The 22,605-nt window shown below is 38.6% G+C and overlaps 1 protein-coding gene across 2 annotated transcripts in view; it reads right to left on the bottom strand.

Moving 5' to 3' along the window:
• Positions 1 to 190: 190 nt before the first annotated feature.
• The window catches only part of agbl4 (AGBL carboxypeptidase 4), a 327,238-nt gene continuing 304,823 nt past the window's right edge, over positions 191 to 22,605 (bottom strand). Inside the window, exons 9-11 of one of the 2 annotated variants that reach the window (XM_042729535.1) lie at positions 18,909 to 19,071; positions 2,956 to 3,052; positions 191 to 1,905 (exon numbers count right to left, since the gene is read on the bottom strand). In XM_042729535.1, coding sequence (XP_042585469.1) covers positions 1,824 to 1,905; positions 2,956 to 3,052; positions 18,909 to 19,071 — 342 coding nt within the window. In that variant the 3' untranslated portion in view covers positions 191 to 1,823. The remainder of the gene's footprint in view (positions 1,906 to 2,955; positions 3,053 to 18,908; positions 19,072 to 22,605) is intronic. The other variant, XM_042729534.1, reaches the window with a different exon arrangement.

Genomic DNA, 22,605 nt, shown 5'->3' on the forward strand with positions numbered 1-22,605 from the left:
ATGTAAAAATAACAGTTATCATAGATTGTAAAAAAGATGATCAAATAAAAAAAATAATAATTTAAATTAATAATAAAAATACTGTAGCGGCTATAGTGCTGACTGCTGTAATGCTATTACTATTAGGCTACTATTGCTACTGTATACTGCTGTAAATTAACAGCTGAATGAATTACTTCATAAAACAAATAACTAAAATTTAAAGAGCGGTAATAACAGGATATTTCTATATAACACAAACAAGTGTTGGATGCTAAAGAGCCAATCTAAGATTTGTGTCAACTCTGTCAAAAGTGAATTTTTTAAAGATTTGGTATAAATGCACAGTTAGCAGTTTTTGGTCCTAAAAACAGCTTTGCTTCAAGTCAGGAGGGGCCATGAGTGATTTGACAAATGAGGACACATTCAGACACGGGAATTTGAAAAGTAATTACTATTTTTAAACATGTAGGGTGAAGGGAAGTAGAAATGTCTAAAAGTGGGGTGACATTAGTTCACTAAGTCTCAGTTTTAAGCAGCTTATAATGATGTTAAATAAGAATCTGCCCTCGAAGTGAACCACACCACCGCTAGTGCTGAGAGACAGACCTCACAGAGAATCACAGAGGACAGTTAACTTGTGCACAAGAATGGACCATGTCAATGTTTAAGAAGGGAAATGCAAACAGTCCACAGCAGCCTAAGGGCAATTAGGATGTGTATGTGGCAGCGAGGTGAGCCAAGCTTAAGGGACTAATGGTTCAAGGCTCTGGTTAAAATGACAGGGCAGTGGGAAGGTGAGGCTCTCCATAAGCACAAAGGCTTTTAGGTATGACAGCATCATTACCTGTGTGTGTACGTGTGTGTGTGTGTGTGTGTGTGTGTGTTTGTCGAGATTCTGTAGATGGATGTGTTTTCTCATTCACATTAGCTCTCGCCATCTTCTCTTCTACCATCTAAAATGCAAGTCATTTGTTTTTGCCTTTTCTGACTGATTGCCTCAGTTATTCCGAATGACTGGCCTGAAAAATCCACGCTGTTATTCACACTTCTTGACTGATAGTTTGAGCCATTGAGTATTTTAGCCCCCTCACACTGTGTTCTGTGTGTGGACAGATCAGACATTGTTTGGAGACGCTGTGTTACAGGCTTAACAGACTCTGTATTAGAGTACTTCGGTGAACAGCAGAGTAAACATGTGTTGATGCTTATTGCCCTGAGACTATGATGAGAGGATTAAAATGCATTGTTTTTTTAACAGCATTTTCAAAATGATTTCAATATAAGCACTTAATAAGATACTGGAAAGCCATTTTTTATCAAACACTTTATTAGAAGCAAATTTATGACCGCAAAGCATGAATATAATAAAACATTACAGGTCAATTGCTTTTTATTTAAGCAACTTTCAAACATTCAGGTTTGAATAAACAACTCAAGATGACTATCTAGACAATTAAAGAATTCATAAAAGTAATCACTTTATCAGAATGAGTACAGCTGAGTGAAATACAATTTCTGTACTGATAATAGGCAACTCCAAATGCAAGGCAAAGAAAGTAGTTGGTATTCAACAAAGCACTGAAAAAGCAATAAATGTAGCCGGTGGGATAATTTACAGTTGATTTTTTCTCTGCGCAATATCTCACAAGTGAGAATTAATACCGAAGACTTTTTCACAGTCGTTGAGTCCTATCAGCACATAAAAACTTAGACAACAAATATCTGGTGGATTGCGGTGGGCTGATTTGAAAACTGAATTTGCAAGTGGACCATAGTTCACAACGTCGCAGTCGACGATGTGGAACCATACAGTATTCCCTGTGTTTTTAGTAATCCCTGACTCAATGGGGTTTTCTGTCACCTTTAACCTTCCCATTTCCAGCCTTGTTTCCTTGATGACTAGTGGATGTTCCATCAAAAGGGCTGAAAGACATAAAGGATGTGTCTTAGAAGACTTTTGTAAGAATCAAAAGTTCAGGGTTAGATAAGCCATCCCTTGTTTTGAGACAATTATACAGAAAATAAAGCATGTGACAGTACTTGCAAGAGTGGACAACCATTAAGCAGTAAATATATATATGATTTCCGTATTATTTGATGATTAAAAGTGGGGTTCTCTAAATAAGGTGTTTGTGAATTAATGAAAAGCTAATAATTATATTATAAAAATGGCAAATTAAAAATAAAAATAAAACACAAAAAAGATCACATATTTTCATTGTTTACTGTTTACTGTATGACGTGAACATGAGCTGAGCAATTTTCTGTGAAATTATTAAAATATTAAATTCTACACTAAAAATTAAGGTCAAAAATTTGGGATGAAGGAAACCAAATGTTGAGATGCATTACATTAGATCATCTGAAAACTAAACAAAAATTTGAAAGCTATGTGTTGTGTGAAGCATTTAACACATTATGTAGTATTGGGTGCCATTGAAGAGCAAAACGAGCATTTGTGATTAAAAAGTATATACATTTTTTTTTTTTTTTTTTTTTTTTTTGAAACTGCATTGAAACTGCAATTTGGACCTTCAACCCTTTGGGTCCCAGTGAATTCTACTATATAGAGAAAAATCCTGCAATGTTTTCTTCAAAAACCTTAATTTCTTTTTGACTGAATAAAGAAAGACATTATGAGATGGGGGCGAGTAAATCATCTTGGTGAAGACAGAAAGACATGAGGATCTTTGAAGTTTTTATTATGTGAGTGTATTGATGATTTGGGGAATTGTGATTGATAGGATTTTGCTGATTACCACCTTAGGTTTCAAGTTGTTTAAAGATTGCAATTATATATTCTCAATTTAGTAATAAAAAAAGTACAAATTGGCTCATCTTATGCAAAGAGTGTCTTCTAGTAGGACTGAAACTATCTATGTAATATTATTCATAAGGATATGGAAAACAAAAACAAACCCAAGATCAGTGCCATTGCTGTGATTTAATGAAATATGTGATTGCATTATGCACCTGTTAATGTGTCCTGTGGGTTTGCTTTCATCTATCAGGTTGTTCAGTTTGTAGTAATCCAGGAATGTTCGGGCCACGTTTCTGCCCAGCCTTATGTCTATATGAGGAAATTAAGGAACCTCTGAGATCACATAACACAGGTTATTACTGTACAGTGACTACACATCTCAGCTGTGGAACCCCATATAGATTTTTTTTTTTTTTTTGGTCGGAAAAACCGCAATATAAAGTGACCTTAATATGCATATATATTGGTCTTTTGACTGTTTTATTGTCATTGGTAAAAACTTGCCGGCATTGAAGAGTCAAATACCTTGAGCCCACTCCAGCAGTCTGTCTCTGTATTCCTAAAGAGACAGTCGACAACTAAGCAATATTGGAATGCCTCCTAAGCCCCAGCACAGTTAGAGCGTCGGATCCCTCGGAACCTTTAAATCTCTGTTCTGACGTGCCACTTTTAATTGAAAAATAAATAAATAAGAGCCCGATTTTCTCCCATCTCGTACCAACGCGACCATTTGCAGTAAATAACTGGCCAATACCCAGCAGGGCAATGCGGAGAGTAAATAAGCGGGACAGGCGAGCCAGCACTCAGCTTCTCGTGAGGATAAATCAAACGCCTCTCAGTCAAGTCAGCCAAAAGGGAAAAAATGCATCTCATTCCTGCAGTTACTTACAGCCGGAGCTTTATTTAAATTCATGCATCTACTCCACAACCCCCCCACAAGCCTTTCTTCCACCGTGCCCACGTTACAGAGCACATCAATTACCAAAAGCACTGCATCAAAGAGCTGTGAGGGCACTTCCAATGCAGCTGAAAGAATGGGAGCCGTTTAACTCCAACAACCACAAGCCAGGCGAACGTTAAACGGAAATCATTTTCTTTTAACCTAAAGGAATAGTTCATCCGCAAATGAAAATTCTGTCATCATTTACTCACCCTCGTGTCGTTCAAACCTGACTTACTTTCTTCCACCGAACACAAAAAGAGACATTTCAAAGAATGTACTGGAAATTTTTTCCATGCAACTACAAATAAAGGAGAATTGAGACCGGCGCATTTAGGCTTCAAAATAGATGCCAAAGAAGTAGTTCATATGACAACATACAATAGTATGATCATAAACGAACAGACCGAAGCTAATATCTACCCTAGCTTTATTTGGTGATACAACAGAGCCGATGATGTCCAGCTGAACAAATTGAACAAATCATTGTTTTGAGTCAGTTCTCAAAAGTGGTCTGAATGACTCATTCCAAAATTAAACTGAAGTTTCAAGTTCGATTCACTGACTCAATAGTTAACATCTCACTAATGATGAAGGTTATCAGTGAATAATAGCTTCCATTTGTGTTTGTTCCTCACAAAACATACATTATGCATGAGTCTTATAAACTGCTTTTGTGATTCATTAGCTTTTTGTGTCTTTTTTGTAGCTCAGAAGCTCCATTACATTATTTTAAACATCTTCTTTTGTTTCCCACAGAAGAAAGTCAGTCATACAGGTTTGGAACAACATGAGAATTTTTTATTTTATTTTATTGGTGACCTGTGTCTTTAAACTGTACATTTTTTATACAGGATTTCAAATAAAAGCTTGATCTTGTGATATAGATCATACAGTGTGTTATGGACTGTGATGGATGTCTGTGTTGCAGGACACTGGCTCAGAATAGATGTTCCATCATGATCTGATAAGGAAGGTTTTCTCCAGCTGTGTGTTGTGGTTAACGGGCTGCTCTTTTGGGGCCGGACACTGTTGATGAATGAACACAGAGGTGTTATTTTTCACCTTTGGCTGTCAGCCCTTTACCGATGTTCTGAGATGACATGTCTGACTGTCAGGGCTGTTGGAGTGAAACAAGAGCCCTGGAAGAAAAACAAGGTGCAATGCGATTCAGTCGTTTTTTATTTTTATTTTTATTTTTCCAATTTCTTCCAACAGTCAAAAATCTCCCTGGTCACATAAATCCTGAGGCCATGGCTGGAATCCTATTATCCAAAGCTGTTAACTCATAAACAATCCCTCCTTGATGGGAATGCACCAACCAAAGGACTTTCTGTCATGTCTCGTGCATGTAAATGACACACATATTCACACACTAAATGACAATTCAATCCATTTTCTACTCTGCTTGTGCACTACTGGGTTATTCATAACCGCATCAGTCGCCAACTATATTATGACCATTTGTCAGTGTAATAAACAGGCGCTCGACATGACCTTGATTAGCAGAGAGGTCAAAGCGTCTGTGTTTAAACCTCGGATCCAGCCATTTGCTCATCACCCCCTGCTCTCTGTGGCCTTGACAGCCACTGCAGTGTACAGAGCCATTCTGGGTTCCATCCCTCACCCAGCGGGCTGATGGGAACTCTCTCCATGACTCCAGCCCCTGTCTTCACACCCCATCTGGCCAGGGTTGCAAACACTGCAGCCCTCCAAAAACAATGGCTATTTTTGGATGCTGGGCAGGGAAGATGGCAGGGTTCACTTTGAAAGGATGACACAGAAGACATGGCATGGCATGACATGGCATTTCTGTTATGTTTCTAATGTGCACTGTATTGATTAAGCCATAGTGTAAAAGACTGTATAGAAAATGGCTACTTTAATGGAGCTTAACTGGTTTTGCTTTGTCTCAACTGAACACGGCAACAAAATAGTTTATTACTGTAATGTTGTAATATAGAAATATATTAAAATATTACAACTACTAATAAATGAAAATAAATATTATGAAAAAAATTCTGAACTGTATTACAATAATAATAACAACTGAAAAAATAATTATTTTATAATATAATATTATAGGAAAATTAAAAAGAAAAATGAATGACTGAACTGTATAATAATAATAATAATAGATTATTGATTTAGATAACAGTGTGCAAAAGTAAATATATTGTTTGATTAATAATAATAATAATAATAATGCAAAATGAAGTTGCAAATTAAAAAAAAAAAAGTTTGTTTTAGAATAATAAAGTAAATAATCCTACATTTACATTTATTTACATTTATGCATTTAGCAGACGATTTTATCCAAAGCGACTTACAGTGCATTCAGGCTAACATTTTTTACCTAACATGTAATAATATTGCTCTGCAAAATTAAACATGTTAATAATAATAATAATAATTATAAAGTTATGCAAAATAAAAGGTTGTATGTTTTAAAACGAAACAAAATAATACTACATTAAATAGTCTAAATAATAACAGTGAGAAAATGTTGTAATAATAATAATAATAATAGTAAAAGTAGCTTTTATAACAGCTGTTGTAGCACTTCTCAGAACAGACTAGCAATCCATTTTCGATTTGTAACCCACTAGTCGAGAATCACTGGCTTTTTGTGTTATCAAGTCTGGCAGAAGCAATAAAATATTCTACCAAAGTGTCCTCAAATCGCTCACATCCATGACATCTTTGCTTTGACCTCGTAAAAAGTTTCATGCTTCCCCTCGATAAACAGAAACTCTTCCAGCCAGCGAGTATGTGCGTACGTGGAGCCCTGACAGAAATAGCCTGGGTCCCTGCCATGTGCAGATGGCCTCTCCACTTGTGATGTCACATCATACCCATTTATAACAGGAAATATGTGATGGAAGGTCTGATGAGGAAGAGGAGAAGACTTCATCAGCATCACAGCTGTGAGCGGGACTCTCCTGCGCTCTGATTGGCTGTTGGCCACAGCCCAGCAGCAACCAGAATGCCTAGAAAAACCTGGAAGCAGGGGGAAATGCGAGGTACTGCCAGAATGCGGGATGAGGCCTGTGGAGGGCCGGAATTTTCCAAAACATCCGCCGTTCCACCTGGACAGTAGACCAGAGCTGTTGCATAATAATGTGACATGAAGGTTAGGCATCCCGTGTGGTGAAGTGGTCACGATCATATAACAGAAGCCAGACTGCAAACATCATGAGACAGAATTATGCTTCACATTTAATCACTCAGGTGTGAAGGGAATACTAATAAATGGGGGGAATTTTGTTTAGAAGTAAACAGTTTAACATTATGAAAGTAATCCTATAAACCAGATGTTCTCTGTCATTTTTACATTTAAAAAAATGGGTCTGTGACTATTTGTCTGCAAAACTTCTCACGAAAACTAACACATTTTACTATTTAGTCTACTATTTCATTATTATTATTCAACAAGTTAAAAGCAGATCAATTAAAAAACACACACACACATGTAAATGACACATGTTCAGTATATAGCTGAAAGAGAACACCTCCCTGCTCTGTAACATCTAATATGTATCATATTTGGTCTTAATGCAATCAAGAGCGCTGGATTTTGCACAAATAAGTGCAAGCTGACAGTACCAGCTTTTTTAGGGCACTCAGTCTGTGATTCTTCTGCATATTCACCCTTTGCAGCAGCTGGCTTTGTGTGTGTTTTAGCCTACATTTCACATAATATTTTAAGAGAAGCTGCATATTTTATATCTATGGCTATGCTAAAAAACCAATAAATCAACCTATAAATTTGATAACCTTAGCCATATTTTTAAACTGTTTTTGCCATCTACATGATTAAATATAAAACAGTTTTATTTGTATTTTTTTTTTTTAAATAAACTATATGCATGAATGGAAATACAACAGTTCTAAAGGCCCTAAAGTCTAAAATCTCAGCATGGCTCTTCACACTATGTTGCAGAAATCTGGCGGCTTCAGTTAACATATTAATATGCCCAGATTTTTCCCAGATATGTCGTAGTAAGAATCATTTGCACAATGTTTCATACTGTGCAACATATTGTGCAATTTTTAAGTGTGTTTTTTCATGTAAAGTTGCTTAAAATACAGCTAATTCTCTAACTCTAAACAGAAATTCCAACAGAAATGAATGTATACACTGGCAGCATGAACTAAACACCACTGCATGACACATTATCAAGCAGTCAAGTTTTCAAATGCTCTTTCTAAAGTCACCCAAAAACTATTTACAGACTGAGCTATAGAGCCTTCTTCAGTTTCCCGTGGGCTTAAATGGGTTAAGCAGTCCGTGTCATTGATGCGTGTGAGGTTTTTAATGTCATCGGCATACGCTCGGATGTTTGGATCGATTGCTGTCTTTGTTGCGACTCAAGGACGGGTCTCCAAGGGGCTGATGAGATGAGACAGAGATGGACGTTTCCATGGCCTGACAAATAATTTGTTTACCGGACTGTGTATCCGCACGCAAATGCTCCCGCGCAGACAAACGGACAATGATGGCCCAATGACAAGAAACAAGGCACCCTGGTCTGGAACCGGCCGTGTGTTAACAAGCACACAAATTAGGGACAAGAGTGGCATCAATACAGTGGAGTGACAGGCCTGTCACCGGGGTGTCACAAAGTGCCAATTAACAAAGCTAATTAAAACAGTAAACAAGAGCACATAAAGCACGCAGCTATTGTCTCCCCACTGCTCCAACTCTCAGTAAGGACCTTTCGTCCGGCCTCTGTAGGGCGAAACCCAAGTTAAGAGCCATGGAGGACAAACTCAGGCTTTTGGAATTGCATTTGGCAGGAATCCGAGCAGGAAATTTCAATAATGCTTCTTAAGTACCTCAACATTTATCTATGTATTTAATGAAATATATCAATGTGTCACGCACACACATGCATCCAGACAGTCTGCAACGTACATGATATTACTTTGCAGACCGCTCACTGCCATTTTCCCATCAGAGACAGCCCTGCTGTAGTGTTAATAGGATGGAGATGACCATGAGCAGTGGTGCTAAAGAGCTGAGATAAGCACTCTGGTATGAAGTATTGGCTTTAAGAGCAATGCAGAGATACAGTGGCTGGATTGGCCACAGGCCGGATCTGACTGCACCCACACAATCAAATCCATTTCATGCCATAAAGCTCTCAAAGACCAGAACACTGCCGTATCTGATGACCTCTCAAGACAATCTACTCCACAGATAGAGAGAGAGAGAGAGAGAGAGAGAGAGAGAGAGAACCATACCCATTCCGTTATAACCATTAGAAGTTTCTTAACTCACATTGAAAAACACTGAATGCATCTAAACCCATCTAAACCATCAGCCAAAGAGTATAAATCAACAATCTGATTGAGAACCGACAACTGATGACAAAACCACATCTTATTTCCAAACACCCGAATCCTTTTAAAGGTATAGTTCAGCCAAAAATGGCATTTCTGTCATCAAATATACCACACATTATCTTGAAAAGTGTTTCAACTGTTTTTGTCCACATAATGAACGTCAATGGTGTCCAAAAAGCATTGGACTGACTTTCATCGAATGGACAAATGTGACATTTATCAATATTTATGCTCCACAGAAGAAAGTAAGTTGTTGAAAATTTGGAACAACACGAGTGTGAGTAAATGATGATAGTTGTATTCTTGAGTGAACTGTCCCTTTAAGTGTTCACAATAGCAAGTAATTAAAATCTTAATTTATCACTGCTGCAGACATGCTACACATAAAAATTAGGAACAGCTAATGAGGCATTAAGAGTGTCGCAGTGAGAAAGACACTCTGAAACTGTAGCTTGTAAAGCTATTTATAATTTCATTTAAATACAGCCAAGCTAGCTTTTAAAAAGTCTTCAACTCATACTACAAGATAACAAAAATAAACAAATTACATAGAAGCTATAAGGGGCACTATCTTTAAAATTATATAATTATCAGATTAAAAGATAATTAAAGCTGATTTATGAATGAATTAGAGTGACAGGATCAAATTTAAATAAATAAATAAATAAATAAATAAATACCCTTGTCATGCCAAACCTTTCTGGCTTTTTTTTCTTCTTCATGGAACACAAAAGGAGCAATTAACTGGTAGCTTTTTTCTATACAATAACAATAAATATTAAAATTAAGCTTTCAAGCTTTGAACAGACAATAAAGCATAAAAATATAAAAAAATGCCATGGGAATGCTTTTTGACTATTTTAGACCTTCTTGACTCTATCCTCAACATATTTCATTTATTAACATTAATATAGTGAACGTGAACTTACAAATTTACAATACTTATACATCATCTATTAATTGTAGTTAATGGTAATTTTAACATTTACTATAAATTTAGTTTACAAAAATTTTATTTTTTAACTAAGATTAATAAAAAAGATGAATAGGTATCGTTAAAAAAAAAACATTGCTTATTCTTAGTTCATGTTTGCTAATGCATTAATTAACTAATGTTAGCAAATGAGACCTTATTGTAAAGTGTTACAGACTGTTATTCCAGGACCAACAGAGGACATTGATCCAGGAATATGTCTGTCTTGGGTAAATCACATTAAGCCTTCTGCAAAGCATGCATATGATTTCCACAGTCTTGCCGAGGCCTGTGTATCCCTGCATTGTTGTATTACAGGTTACTGTTAACTCAATTTTCTGGAGGATTTAAAGACCTCTCATCCTTTTTAGTTTGATTGAAAGGGCTAAATTTCAAATATACTGTATGAATATGGTCTTGTATTGTCATGTTTGAAATGCTATTATTTGGTATTCAAAAAAGGCCCTTCTTATGTTCTTTACTACACCTCTGCCAATCAGGCCATTGTTCGGGCTGATCTCGTGTCAGCCATTGGCAGTTAACTTGAGGATCAACAGAATTGTCTTTGGAAAAGGCTGTGACTGATGTTAAAGGCAGCTGGATCCATTGAGCCGCCTGATCCGACATTGTGCTTGTGCTGGATTGCTTTATATGTACGGCTCATACTCAAGACAGCAGTGCAACATTTAAGCTCGCTAGATCCAAACTGAAGCGTCTGACATTGAAAGGCAGTGCTTGATTGAGTGGGACTTTTATAGCTTAGCCCAGGGATAACAGCTCTCTCAGTAGCCGTCTGTAGCCTAAAGGACAAAAGAAAATGGCACGGTCGCCATAACACTGTGCGGTTTTTCTCTCTCACGCTCCCTTCATTGATGACTTGAAGTAGAAGACTTGTTAACCTGTCAGTCGGTAAAGGGCAGAGGCAAGATTATTGTGAATGTCTCTCTGAAACATTCCCCATTTCGGGCTTCTAGCACTGAGCCTAATACTAATCTTTACCCAAAAGTTAAGCTTTAAACTTAACATGTTGTTTAGTTCAAACACCACATCTTTAAATGCCACTGTAATTTGAATCAATCTCTCAGCACAGCTTTGATTACATCATTGAAAATATAAACACAGATGTAAACATCTCAATCTGTAAGGAGAGAATGGAAAATGACGCGTACAGCTAAAACTGTGTCATTTCATCCCTTAGGACGACTAGCTATCATAATTCTAATAGATCCCCATGCACACATTTCTTATGTCATGACAAATATCTCCAGAAAAAGTAAATCAGAAAGGATTCTAATATGGATAGCGCACACCAGCCAAAGAGTATCTGCACCACAGATGTCTGCTTAACTCAACAAACCAAAACTTTATTCAACATTTTCTGAAGTTCTTAGGACGATGAGCTCTGAGACAGCCGTACAAAGTAATTTGAAAGTCACAGAGTGAGCTCGCTCCATCAAAGCATCCAGCTGGGTGTTGAACGAGATCCCAGACTCACTCGGCGCTCACCTGTTTTCGACATTCTAACGATGGTGTGTCATCCGAACTTCTCTGCCACTTTTTCAAATGAATTTGGGAACAGCACGACTTGGACAAAAAGCATTCTATTATCCCTCATCAATTAGGTTGTTTGGTTGCAGATAAATGACAAGGAATGTGCTTATGAAGTGAGATTACTAACAAAAGCAAATATCTTTCATTAAACTGATCAACTTTAACAATAATTAGGATTGTTTTTTTTTTTAAACGTACATACACACACACACACACACACACACACACACACACACACACACACACACACACACACACACACACACACACACACTTTTTTTTTTATATATGTATGTATGTATATGTATACACACACACACACAAACATTGCAGTTGCATTGCTGTCTATGCAGGGTCAGAGAGCTCTCAGATTTCATTAAAAAATATCGTAATTTTTGTTCCTAAGATGAACAAAGGTCTTACGAGTTTGGAAGGACATGAGGGTGAGTAATTAATAACAGAATTTTCATTTTTGGGTGAACTAACCCTTTAAAATGAGCAATTATTTTCTTAAATTCAACATGTTTCAGTTGACACATAAAGCTCCTTATAAGGTAATTCATTATAAGATATGTTTAAAGTGACATACATGAGATTTGGTGTCGATGATGAAGATGTGGGGGTACTTAAGACAGTATTGTTATATAGCTGATGTACACACATTCATTCAGGGCTCATCGCACTAAAAATTCATTTCAAACCACACTCTATGCTGTCAATCTAAATTCATAAGATGACATAACCACCTGCAGCAGCTTCGTACAGAGGCACCTTGCCACCACAGGCATTACCCAGCTTATATTGCCCGGGGGATGCTGTGACGACGATAAAAATCAGTTACAGGTTACCAACGACCGGGCTGTGCATCCATCATAAATTTCCTCAGTTTTGTGCGACATTACAGGTGGTGATAAATCATTAAATGTGCTAAATTATTCCCTCAGTGCTGCTGTTCTATATTTCCGATATGCTCTGTATTCTATAATGATGACAAAGGTGGAGCAAAAATGTAGGCGATTGAGCCCGTTGACTGAAGGATCTTTCAGTGTCTTCTGTCAGGAAATGCAGCATTATGGAGTGTGGTGAGATCTCTATCCAGGTGGTGCCACTGTCAACATTAGCAGTACATTATGCATGTGTGTATGGGTGTGTGTTTGTTTAGTGAGGTTAGGAAAAGGTGAATTAATTCCTTTGCAGGTAATTATAATGTTGTCATTGTCTTGGTTTTTATCGGAGAGTGAAGTCATGTCTGTAAAGGTCTCTGCTGATAATTTGCACGCTCCATAGACCTGCCAACTGGCCTGTAAAAAGTGGCATGTCACATTCTGGTAACCTCTTTGCCCCCAATCTTTGCACTACATGCCATGGCAAATACCCTTCCACTACTGGAGGCTGACACCCTCAGCCCTCGCGTGCCACACACACTAACACACCCTCCCAGATCTACAACGTAATAACCTTTACAAAGTCACACCATATTCAGTTTTTCCTCAATTGTTTAGCCATTCTATTACACTAACACTTTAAAACCAGGGGTTTTTTAAAAAAATGTAATGCCAAAAACCCCCAAACATGATCAAATGCTTTAAAATTCTGATATTTTCTAAAATATAAAGGTAGCTAGAATATATTTTCAGACCAGTGTTATTTTATTTTCACTGACATAGTATTATAGTTTTGATTAATATTTTGATTATTTTATACTTTATATTTTCAGTTTTAATTTTAATTTTAAAGTTTTAGTAAATTTTTGTTCTCATTTAAGCAGTTTATGTCTATATAGTTTTTTTATCCATTTTATTTCAGTTTTAGTTTGTAGTTGGTTTTATTTGTTTTAGTTATTTACATCAAGTTAAATTAAATAAAATGAGAAAAGCTTCCCTGGCTGAAATAATTTTTATTTAAAAAAAAAAATATATTTAACTTTATTTTATTTCAATTAACATGTTTTATTTAAAATAATGAAAATGACTATTTTATTGTTTTGTATTAAATATAATAACCCTGTTTTAGGCTCATTTATGCAAGATTTATAGCTCTCTAAGAATTAATACACACAATGATATGAAATAAAAACAATAATAATGATTAATAATGAATACAATTATATAAATAATAACAATCATAAAATATAAAAATCTATTTAATTCCTTATAGTACAGAAATGCGCTATATGTTACACAATGTGAAACTATATGTTTTCATGTTTTTTTTTGTAGCAACTGAGAAAAACTGCATTTGTTTTGCAATGCTAATCTATCTTCCTCTATTTGTATGTATAGCTATACATATGACGGCCAAATTTAGGAAAATGTCATTGTAAACATAGTAAAACATGTTAAAAAGTGAATTGTCAGAACATTTAAAGCAGTTCTCACTATTTGAAAGGCTCATAAATGTCTGTGTGTGCCCAAATGTGTACAACATAAAGTCTGTACAAATTATCTCCCACTAAAACATGCAAATGACTGTCAGACTTTACTAAAACATCTCACACACTTCTTCTGTGGCAGGTTCCTCATTGTTAGCTCCTGTTTTGCACACCTAATAAACAGCACAGCCCACAATCAGCTTTAACCTGTCGCTACTTCACGGCACAGCTGTTTTAAGTGATGGGAAAAAATGGTGTTTCAAGGAGAGAGGCCTCACAAGTAAGTTATGACTCTTTCCAGCAAGCTGTAAATTGCCTTTTTTGTTGTTTCTATCTTTTCTCTGTCACTAAGGGAAAATAATCTGCAGGGCTGTGGAGTAATTCTACATGGATGGGTTTCTTATTACCGCGACTGGAGCGGCTGGGCCTTGGAGATGACAGCCCAGTGAGGCAGCAGGCGAGTGGAGAGAAACAGTGAAAGCGATGAGGCATCAGTCAGCAGCTTTACTGCTCGCTCTGAGATAAACACCCAACAAATAAATAAATTAATGCAAGAGAAGTCTGTAAATATGAGCGTCTAGCAGCTGGGTGCATGACAGAGCGATACTGGGGTGAAATGCTCACATGTGTGCACACAGTCACACACACACACAAGCTCACAGTAAAGTTCAACCAACCCTTTTCCGATCACTAGAGGGCACTTCAGCTACACACATCTTGGGTTTGCACAAAGACACCTTTTAGCAGTGGAGTTCACTCCTTTATAAAGAGCGGCTTTCAACCTCAGATTCAGATATGAATCTGCACAGAGCACCAAAGAAATAAAAATAAATAAATAAATTTAAATAAATAAACAAAACAGTTTCCCAAAACCTCTCTGGTTCTGTATTGAATGAGAAAGTATTATCTAACAAAAAAGTGTTGATTTAAGGTCTTTCATCTCAGCCCCATCTGTGATTAACGTAGCCATGAATTCTTCAGTAATCATTGAATGTACTTTATAATTAAATATTATTCATCCTTCTAGACAGTGCTGAAACAGGTCAGATCCGACATGTTTGAAATATTAGGTATTTTAAGTCAGCTGAGCATGATTCAAACTCCTATCCTCTTCCAATTAAAAGAATAATTACTCCCTAAATGAGTCCATGTGGGACTAAAATCCTAGAATTGTCCCTAATCTTCCTAATGGATTGGACACCTGTTGGTGTTGGCACAGAAGTGTATACACTGCATCCACATTGACACAACAACGCACTTCTGTTGGCCGGCCAACGTCTCTCGCGTGTCTAACAGCCAACCGGGTCAACAAAACCTCGCTCTCTGATAATGATTCCTAGAATAATTAAGAGATCAATGAGTGAACATTGCTCGCAGTAAATAAGGGGATGGAACTGTACGACCAGCATGCAGCTTAAACGCAGGGAAGAGAGCCGAGCTTCAATAGAGTGACATTATCACCCCAGCCTTCATTATCGAACAGTGACACCACCCCAGTATGTCGCTCAGTACACCTACATTGGAGAGATCATTTCAGAAAGTGAGACAGCAGCACAAGTCATTGGCTTTTATCTACTGAGCTGCAGCATCAATTCAAGAAAATCGGGTCTTTACACCAGCCATATGTTCCTCATGAGGGGGAAATTCAATGGGAGTAGACTCGATCGTTCTAGGTGGAGCATGAGCTTTCAGGGAAGATGCATAGTGACCAGGCTGTTTGTTTGTCACTGAACAAACCAACTCACAAACAACCTATAACCAACAGGAACCAGCTCCACTTCAAAGCCTCTCTGTCAATAAAGCAACCTGTGGCTCCTGTATCTAAACACCCAGAACTTAATCAGTTCACTATGAGACAGAACAAATTTGTAGAGGCGAAACAAAATGAGAAGTTTGTCCTTCATCTGATCATTTTATCTTCCCTTCCTCCTTCAGACAGCAGGAGGCTTCAGGGTCAGAGATACCCGAGGAGAAACGGAGAGAAATAGAAGTGTACAAGGTGGTCTATAAAAACTGAAGAATGCTATCTGTTAGCATTCCCATTAAACCCAAATCCTTCACTATAGTGACTATTTTGAGATGTGACATGAAAGGTGGCAGACAGGGCAATACACTATATATAAACAGATACATATATACCATTCAAAAGTTTGAGGTCGGCAAGATATTATGTTTTTGAAATAACATTCAAATGGATAACAAGACTGCATTTATTAGATCATTAACATTAATACTCAAAATAAGTTTTACAAATTAAAATACCTGCTTTCTATTCTAATATATTCTAAAATTGTACAAATTTAATTAGTCATTATTCCAGTTCCCTTTCAGTCGGTCACTCTCGACGTCACGTCGGTGACTGACGAATTGGGATATCGCTTCGATAGACCAATCTACCTGTACTTCGAGTGTAAACTAAATGAGCCAATGCACATTGGCATGCAATTACTGCATCCTGCTGCCGCTGATCAAAGCATGAGTATAATAAGGCAGCAGGTGCAATGCATACCAGCTTTTCACTTCGAAACCGAGTGTTAGTATGGTTCTGCTCAAACTGTGTCTAGCTGTGAACTACGAGTTCAGCATGCTCTTGGAAGCTTTGTGTGTTGGTGAGACGGGGCTTCAGCGTTGGTAGTTCCCGAGTCGAGTGGGTTGCACACTTCAGGCTGCATTACCCCCTGTCATGTTGCAAGCATCCAATTCCCCTGTGCACCTCAGCACTAAAAAAGCATTTCCTAAAGAGCAAATTTCTCTAAAAGAGCTTCACGGGTGCTTCTTTGTAAAGACGACGGATCGTCCTTATAAGGATGCCGTTTCATCCATGCGTTTCTGGGTGCGGTTGTTACCTGGCAACGGGTGATGGCCATGATCGCTGCCTCACGTGTCTGGGCATCAAGCAGGCTGAGGTGGCCTCGGTGGATGAGTCATGTTCCCACTGCGGGAAGATGACCATCTCGGAGCTGCGTACCAGGCTCCGCTACCTTCAGGGGGGCGGAGTCCTGTTGCTGCTGCCATGATCTGGGGCTCGTTCTGGCAACGGACAGATGAGAACCACTTCCAGCAGTAGCACTTTACTGGCGTTACTGCAGGTTCACCAGGCCAAGGCACTGAAGGACCTGCACGAAGGTGGTCACGATCCAGAAGTTCTGAAAGAACTCCGAACTGCCACTGACCTCTGCGAGTTTTCTGGGTCGTGCGATGTCCACGATTGTGGTCCAGGAGCGCCATCTCTGGCTGAGTATGGTTGAAATGAGGGACGCCGACAAAGATCGGTTCCTTAATGCCCCTGTGTCCCAGACCGGCCTCTTCGGCAACGTGGTCGAGAACCTGGCCCAGCAGTTCTCGGCTGCATGGGAGCAGACTGTGGCAGTCCAACCTTCTGCCCGGCGGGTAGCTGCTGCCTCCACCTGTTACATATGAGACTGCTCCAGCACGGGCTTTATGGCCGAGTCCCGAGGTGGGTGTGGAAGCGCGGCACTCACCAGGTCCAAGTTACACCGGCCTGTCACCAAACCCTCACCCCGTGGTCAGATCCTGCATTCTCCTGGGCACTGGCTCATGGTGCCTTGCTGACAGATATTTGTAGAGCTAGATTCTATAGCCTTTGTGTAAAGCTGGTATCCTCCTGTGTTCTCACCTCAAATGGGTAGTGGCACCGAGAGGCCCCGGTTAGTGTCGGCTTGCTAAAACTGCTCCAGAGTGTCCGTACTGTAGACCCTGTTGAGATCCTCCATCACCCTAGTCAGCCGGATGTGGCGGAACATCCGGCACCAGGCCTTCATGATGAATCCATGAGAACCGTGGAAAGGCTGGGTTCTATATTGAGACCTAAGCAGTACTCATATGTGTATAGTCCACAGTACAGCCTTAGAGCCCGTGTCTCCCCGGCAGACTTCTGCCTTCCCTAGATGGTATTAATCACCTCAAATTTCTCCATATACACCTAAACGTATGCTATATGTGTATTTGCTTCCAAAAACTCCTTCGGGAAGGATGCTTCTGCAGCGTCGCTGTTCCAAGCGGAATGGGTACGTTTTCCCAGTGTTATCCAATCTCACCCAGTGAGGTAGTGCTTTGACAGTGGTGAGTGGAACTACTTGTTCCGAGCCCCGGCCTACACCAAATAGGGGCACAGGCGGCTCGCACAGGGCACTGGAAGGGGCAGCACCCATGGTGCTTTGGTAGGGATCCCAATTCGTCGGTCACCGACGTGACATCTAGAGTGACGTCCTGTCGCCATGGTTGCTGTTCCACCGCTGAGCCGCCGGGTCACCGGCACGGCTCCTCAGCGAAAACCTGGTATGCATTGCACCTGCTGCCTTATTATACTCACGCTGTGATCAGCGGCAGCTGGATGCAATAATTGCATGCCAATGTGCATTGGCTCATTTAGTTTACACTAGGATGGAGATTGGTCAGTAGATTGGTCTATCAAAGCGATATTCCAATTCGTCGGTCACCGACGTGACGTCTCCATTCCCTCCTACGTAACCGAGACGTTTTTAGTGTCACATGATTCTGCACAAATCATTCTAATATGCAAATAAGCTGACATTTCTTAATATGCTGCTTAATATTATATATATATATTATCGTCCTTATATTACACTGTAATATATATTATACTGTATATAATGAAGAAAGTTCAAAAGAACATAATATTTAAAATGCATCAACAAAAATCTTACTAAACCCAAACTTTTGAACTGTACACTGAAAAAACAAACAAACAAACAAACAAAAACAAAAAACAGTGGATTTACTTTGAAGCAGTTTTCACTCAGAAAATCCTTGTAAATTTCACAAATATTATAAAGAAACAGTAATTAACATTGAATTAAGCATTGCATTTTGAAGTAAAAGACAGTATTTTCTTGTAAAACATACTCCAATAATATTTGATTTACTTTGAACTTCAGATTCCAAACATATATTTTAGAGTATAGTGTTACTATCAGGTGAAGGAGGAATAAAAGGATACAGCCATCCTCAGTGTACGGCACAGGTGAGGTGCTTCCTGCTGTCAGGTAGCTGTAGAAGGAGACCTCCAGTGTGTAGCAGTATGATGTGTCATCCAACAGACCACCCAGGAACCGTCGGCCGGTACCAGCCTTGACCACATCACGGTTAAACGATGTACTGGACTGGAGAGGACACACAAAGACATAACACAACAGAATGATTAATCACAGTAAAACACAGATAATAGAAACAAACAAAGAGACATACTTGGAAGCAGGGATGTTGTTTGTTGTGTTGGTTGCTTTGAGTAAGGAAACCACAGAAAACATTGCTGTGATTGGCTGATAACCCTTTCAGTGCCCACCTATTTGCACGAATGGGTAAAACTAGTGAAAATGGATGGAGTAAACAGCTCACCTACTCAGAAATTACCACGTTTGATTTTGTCTGAATATAAATGAACTTGAGATTGCTTAGGGGGGAAAAATCAGAAAATGAGTGTTTTTTTTTTAGTGAGCACACAGCTCGGTTAAATTAAAAGGGCATCTCTTCCATACCTGCAATGATTATGACACCTGCAGTGTTTACTGAGGATTTGTTGACTAATGGTCTGAAAAGACAGTGACTATAAATAATAGATGAACAACAGTCAGTATTAACAAATAAAAGCACAAAATATGCTTGTTACTATTTTTGTATATAGCCATTATTTTTGAAGCAATGTAAAAAGTGTTAGTTAATGTTATTTCAGAAGGGAAGCACACAGGGAAATAAATCAATAAATAAACAAAAATGTCTCTCTCTCTCTCTCACACACACACGCGCGCGCATGTGTGTGTGTGTGTGTGTGTGTGTGTGACCCTGGACCACAAAACCAGTCGTAAGTAGCACATGTATATTTGTAGTAATGGCCATTAAATGGATCAAAATTATAGTTTTTTACTTTTATGCCAACAATCATTAGGATATAAAGTAAATATTTGATTTGTAATATGCATTGGTAAGAACTTAATTTGGACAACTTTAAAGGCGATTTTCTCAGTATTTAGATTTTTTTGCACCCTCAGATTACAGATTTTCGAATAGTTGTATCTCAGAGAGAGAGAGAGAGAGAGAGAGAGAAATTAAAATGAAATAAAAATTGTGTTGATAGTCCCAATTGTATCAGAAGGGACTTCCTTTTTCCTCATTTCATAAAACAACCACAAACATATGCTCAAAAAAAAAAATAAAAAAAAAATAGCACAATTACCAGCCTAAAAAGATTTCCCAACAAACCCATTTTATCATACACTAGGCACAAAGTTGTCACGAGAAAGAAAGCTATTGATTGGATTTAGGAAACTATTTATGGATCGCACTGGATTGGCCTAATAATTTATGCCACTTTGTCCATTACAGAAGTACTTAAGTATGCTGGCAACTTTTCTCTGCTCTCCACTTTTCCTGCAGTTGTGTGCTTGCTTACACTGCACTCTCCGTGCCTTTCCATGGCTCAGCTATAATGGTTGGTAAATGTTTGCTTTTGCCCAAGAAAGGTGACTGATCTAGTGTCAGTGTGATGTGTAGCTGGTGGCTAAGCACAGTTGAGACAAGACTCTCTCCAGAGGCAGCTCTCCCTCAATATGCTGGATGAACTTTGGGATGGTTGTGTGCTGAATAGGCAGAGAGAGGGGGCAACATGCCAGCTGGAGACTTGCCCTCTGTGCCCTCCCGTCACCACACACACACACACACACACACACACACACACACACACACACACACACACACACACACACACACACACACACACACACACACAAACACACACACACACAAAAACAAACGCACGACAATGCTTAAGAGAGCATAGCTTCAAAACACAAGGCATTAGATCCACAAAGACAGAGCTTACCCTTAAAATGTGCACACATGCACACATACAAAACACAAACAGCATCTATAGAGGATCATAAATAATGTGGTGACATTTTTTTCAGCGAAGCAGAGAATAGTCATAGGCTGTGAAAAGCGGCTCTTTGTGTAAGAATGAGAGAAGTCTGTGAGTTCTAAATGGGTGACTGGGCAGTAAAGGTTAGTCCTCTGCCCGTATTCTGCTGGCTGAGCTACTGAAATGTCACACTTCCTGCATGCTGAAGGTCACTGTTGCAGGCTGGAGGAACTGCATGCTGACAAAGAGAGCAACGCAGAGCATTTAGGGGCCGCAGGGAGGGGAGAGGGGGACCTCCACAATGGGACCATCACTGGAGTAAAACTGTAGGTAAGCAGAATACAGTGCTGTGTTGAGGTCACACACACCCCTCCGCCCTCCAGGAAGCAAGCACATCCATCTGTACATCCATCCATTCACTTGTCCACCTATTAATCAATTTAGCAATTCTCCATCAATCCATCAACACATATTTCTATCTATCCACCTATCTACCTCTATCTGTTTGTCTGTCTGTCTACACATCTCTCTATCCATCTATCTACCCACATTTCATCCATCTTTCTACCTGTATTCCAATTCATCCATCTATCAACCATCTATCCACCCTGTCTGTCTGTCTGTCTGTCTGTCTGTCTATCTATCTATCTATCTATCTATCTATCTATCTATCTATCTATCTATCTATCTATCTATCTATCTATCTATCTATCTATCCACCCTGTCTATCCATCCATCCATCCATCCATCCATCCATCCATCTATCCATATTTCTAAATATATTTATCTATCTATCTATCTATGTATATATATATATATATATATATATATATCCATCCATCCATCCATCCATCCATCCATGTCTATCTATACATATGTTATCACTTTATCCATTTTCTGTATATCTATTTATCTATCAATCCATTCAAACACATAACATTAATACATTTATCAATCAATTTGTAACATCCTCTGGAAACTATAATGGAGCCAAGATGAATAGAACGAGAAAGAATAATGTTAAAAGAGTGGAAGGGGTGCAATGAGCTGGAAGACACATCCATCCAAACAATCCTTCTAAATACAGACGACAAATAAACCAGAAGTAAATTTGTAAACAAACAAAGCAAATAAAGACCAACCAATCTTTTTGATTCATGTTATCCTATTTTGACACTGAAAACCATGTGGAAATTACCAATTAATATAGCTGTCAAGTGAAAAAATGAGAAGGGGGCTGAGATATAGAGGATTCGGTCTGTGCTGATGAGCAGACGCAATAATGTCTCTCCAGCTCTGTGTTATGAAGGCACTGGGTGCACGGATGGTTCATGTATCTTCTCAGATGTATATAAGCGTATCCTCATCAGCATCCGATTCCCGACTCATCCAAAAGAGCTTCACCGTGGCAAATGGTTAAAGTGTTTCTGCTCCTCTCATATAGACACCTCATCAGCAATATTGAGTCTGGTTATTGTCTTGCTCTGCAGAATTGAAAAGGTTACTTGCCGTCCCCTGGAAAAATAGCTTGTGTTGATGCGCTTCATCTTGCAAACAAAAAATTTGCTAATTTATGGGGCGTATTGAATTTTTGGAGAAAATACCAATAATGCTTTTCCATGCACCGTTTGCTAATGAGTATAGAGCTGAGAGGGAAAAGGCTGACGGAGATGAAATTCAGCCAATGATTTTCTTTTGCTGAAGAAAAGAAGAAACCTATCAGCGTAACTATAGAGCGGAATTCCAATGTTATCTGGTAACATCATGCGCTACATTTTGCATT

The sequence above is a fragment of the Cyprinus carpio genome, chromosome B8, assembly GCF_018340385.1.
Source record: "Cyprinus carpio isolate SPL01 chromosome B8, ASM1834038v1, whole genome shotgun sequence".
Lineage (NCBI taxonomy): Eukaryota > Metazoa > Chordata > Actinopteri > Cypriniformes > Cyprinidae > Cyprinus > Cyprinus carpio.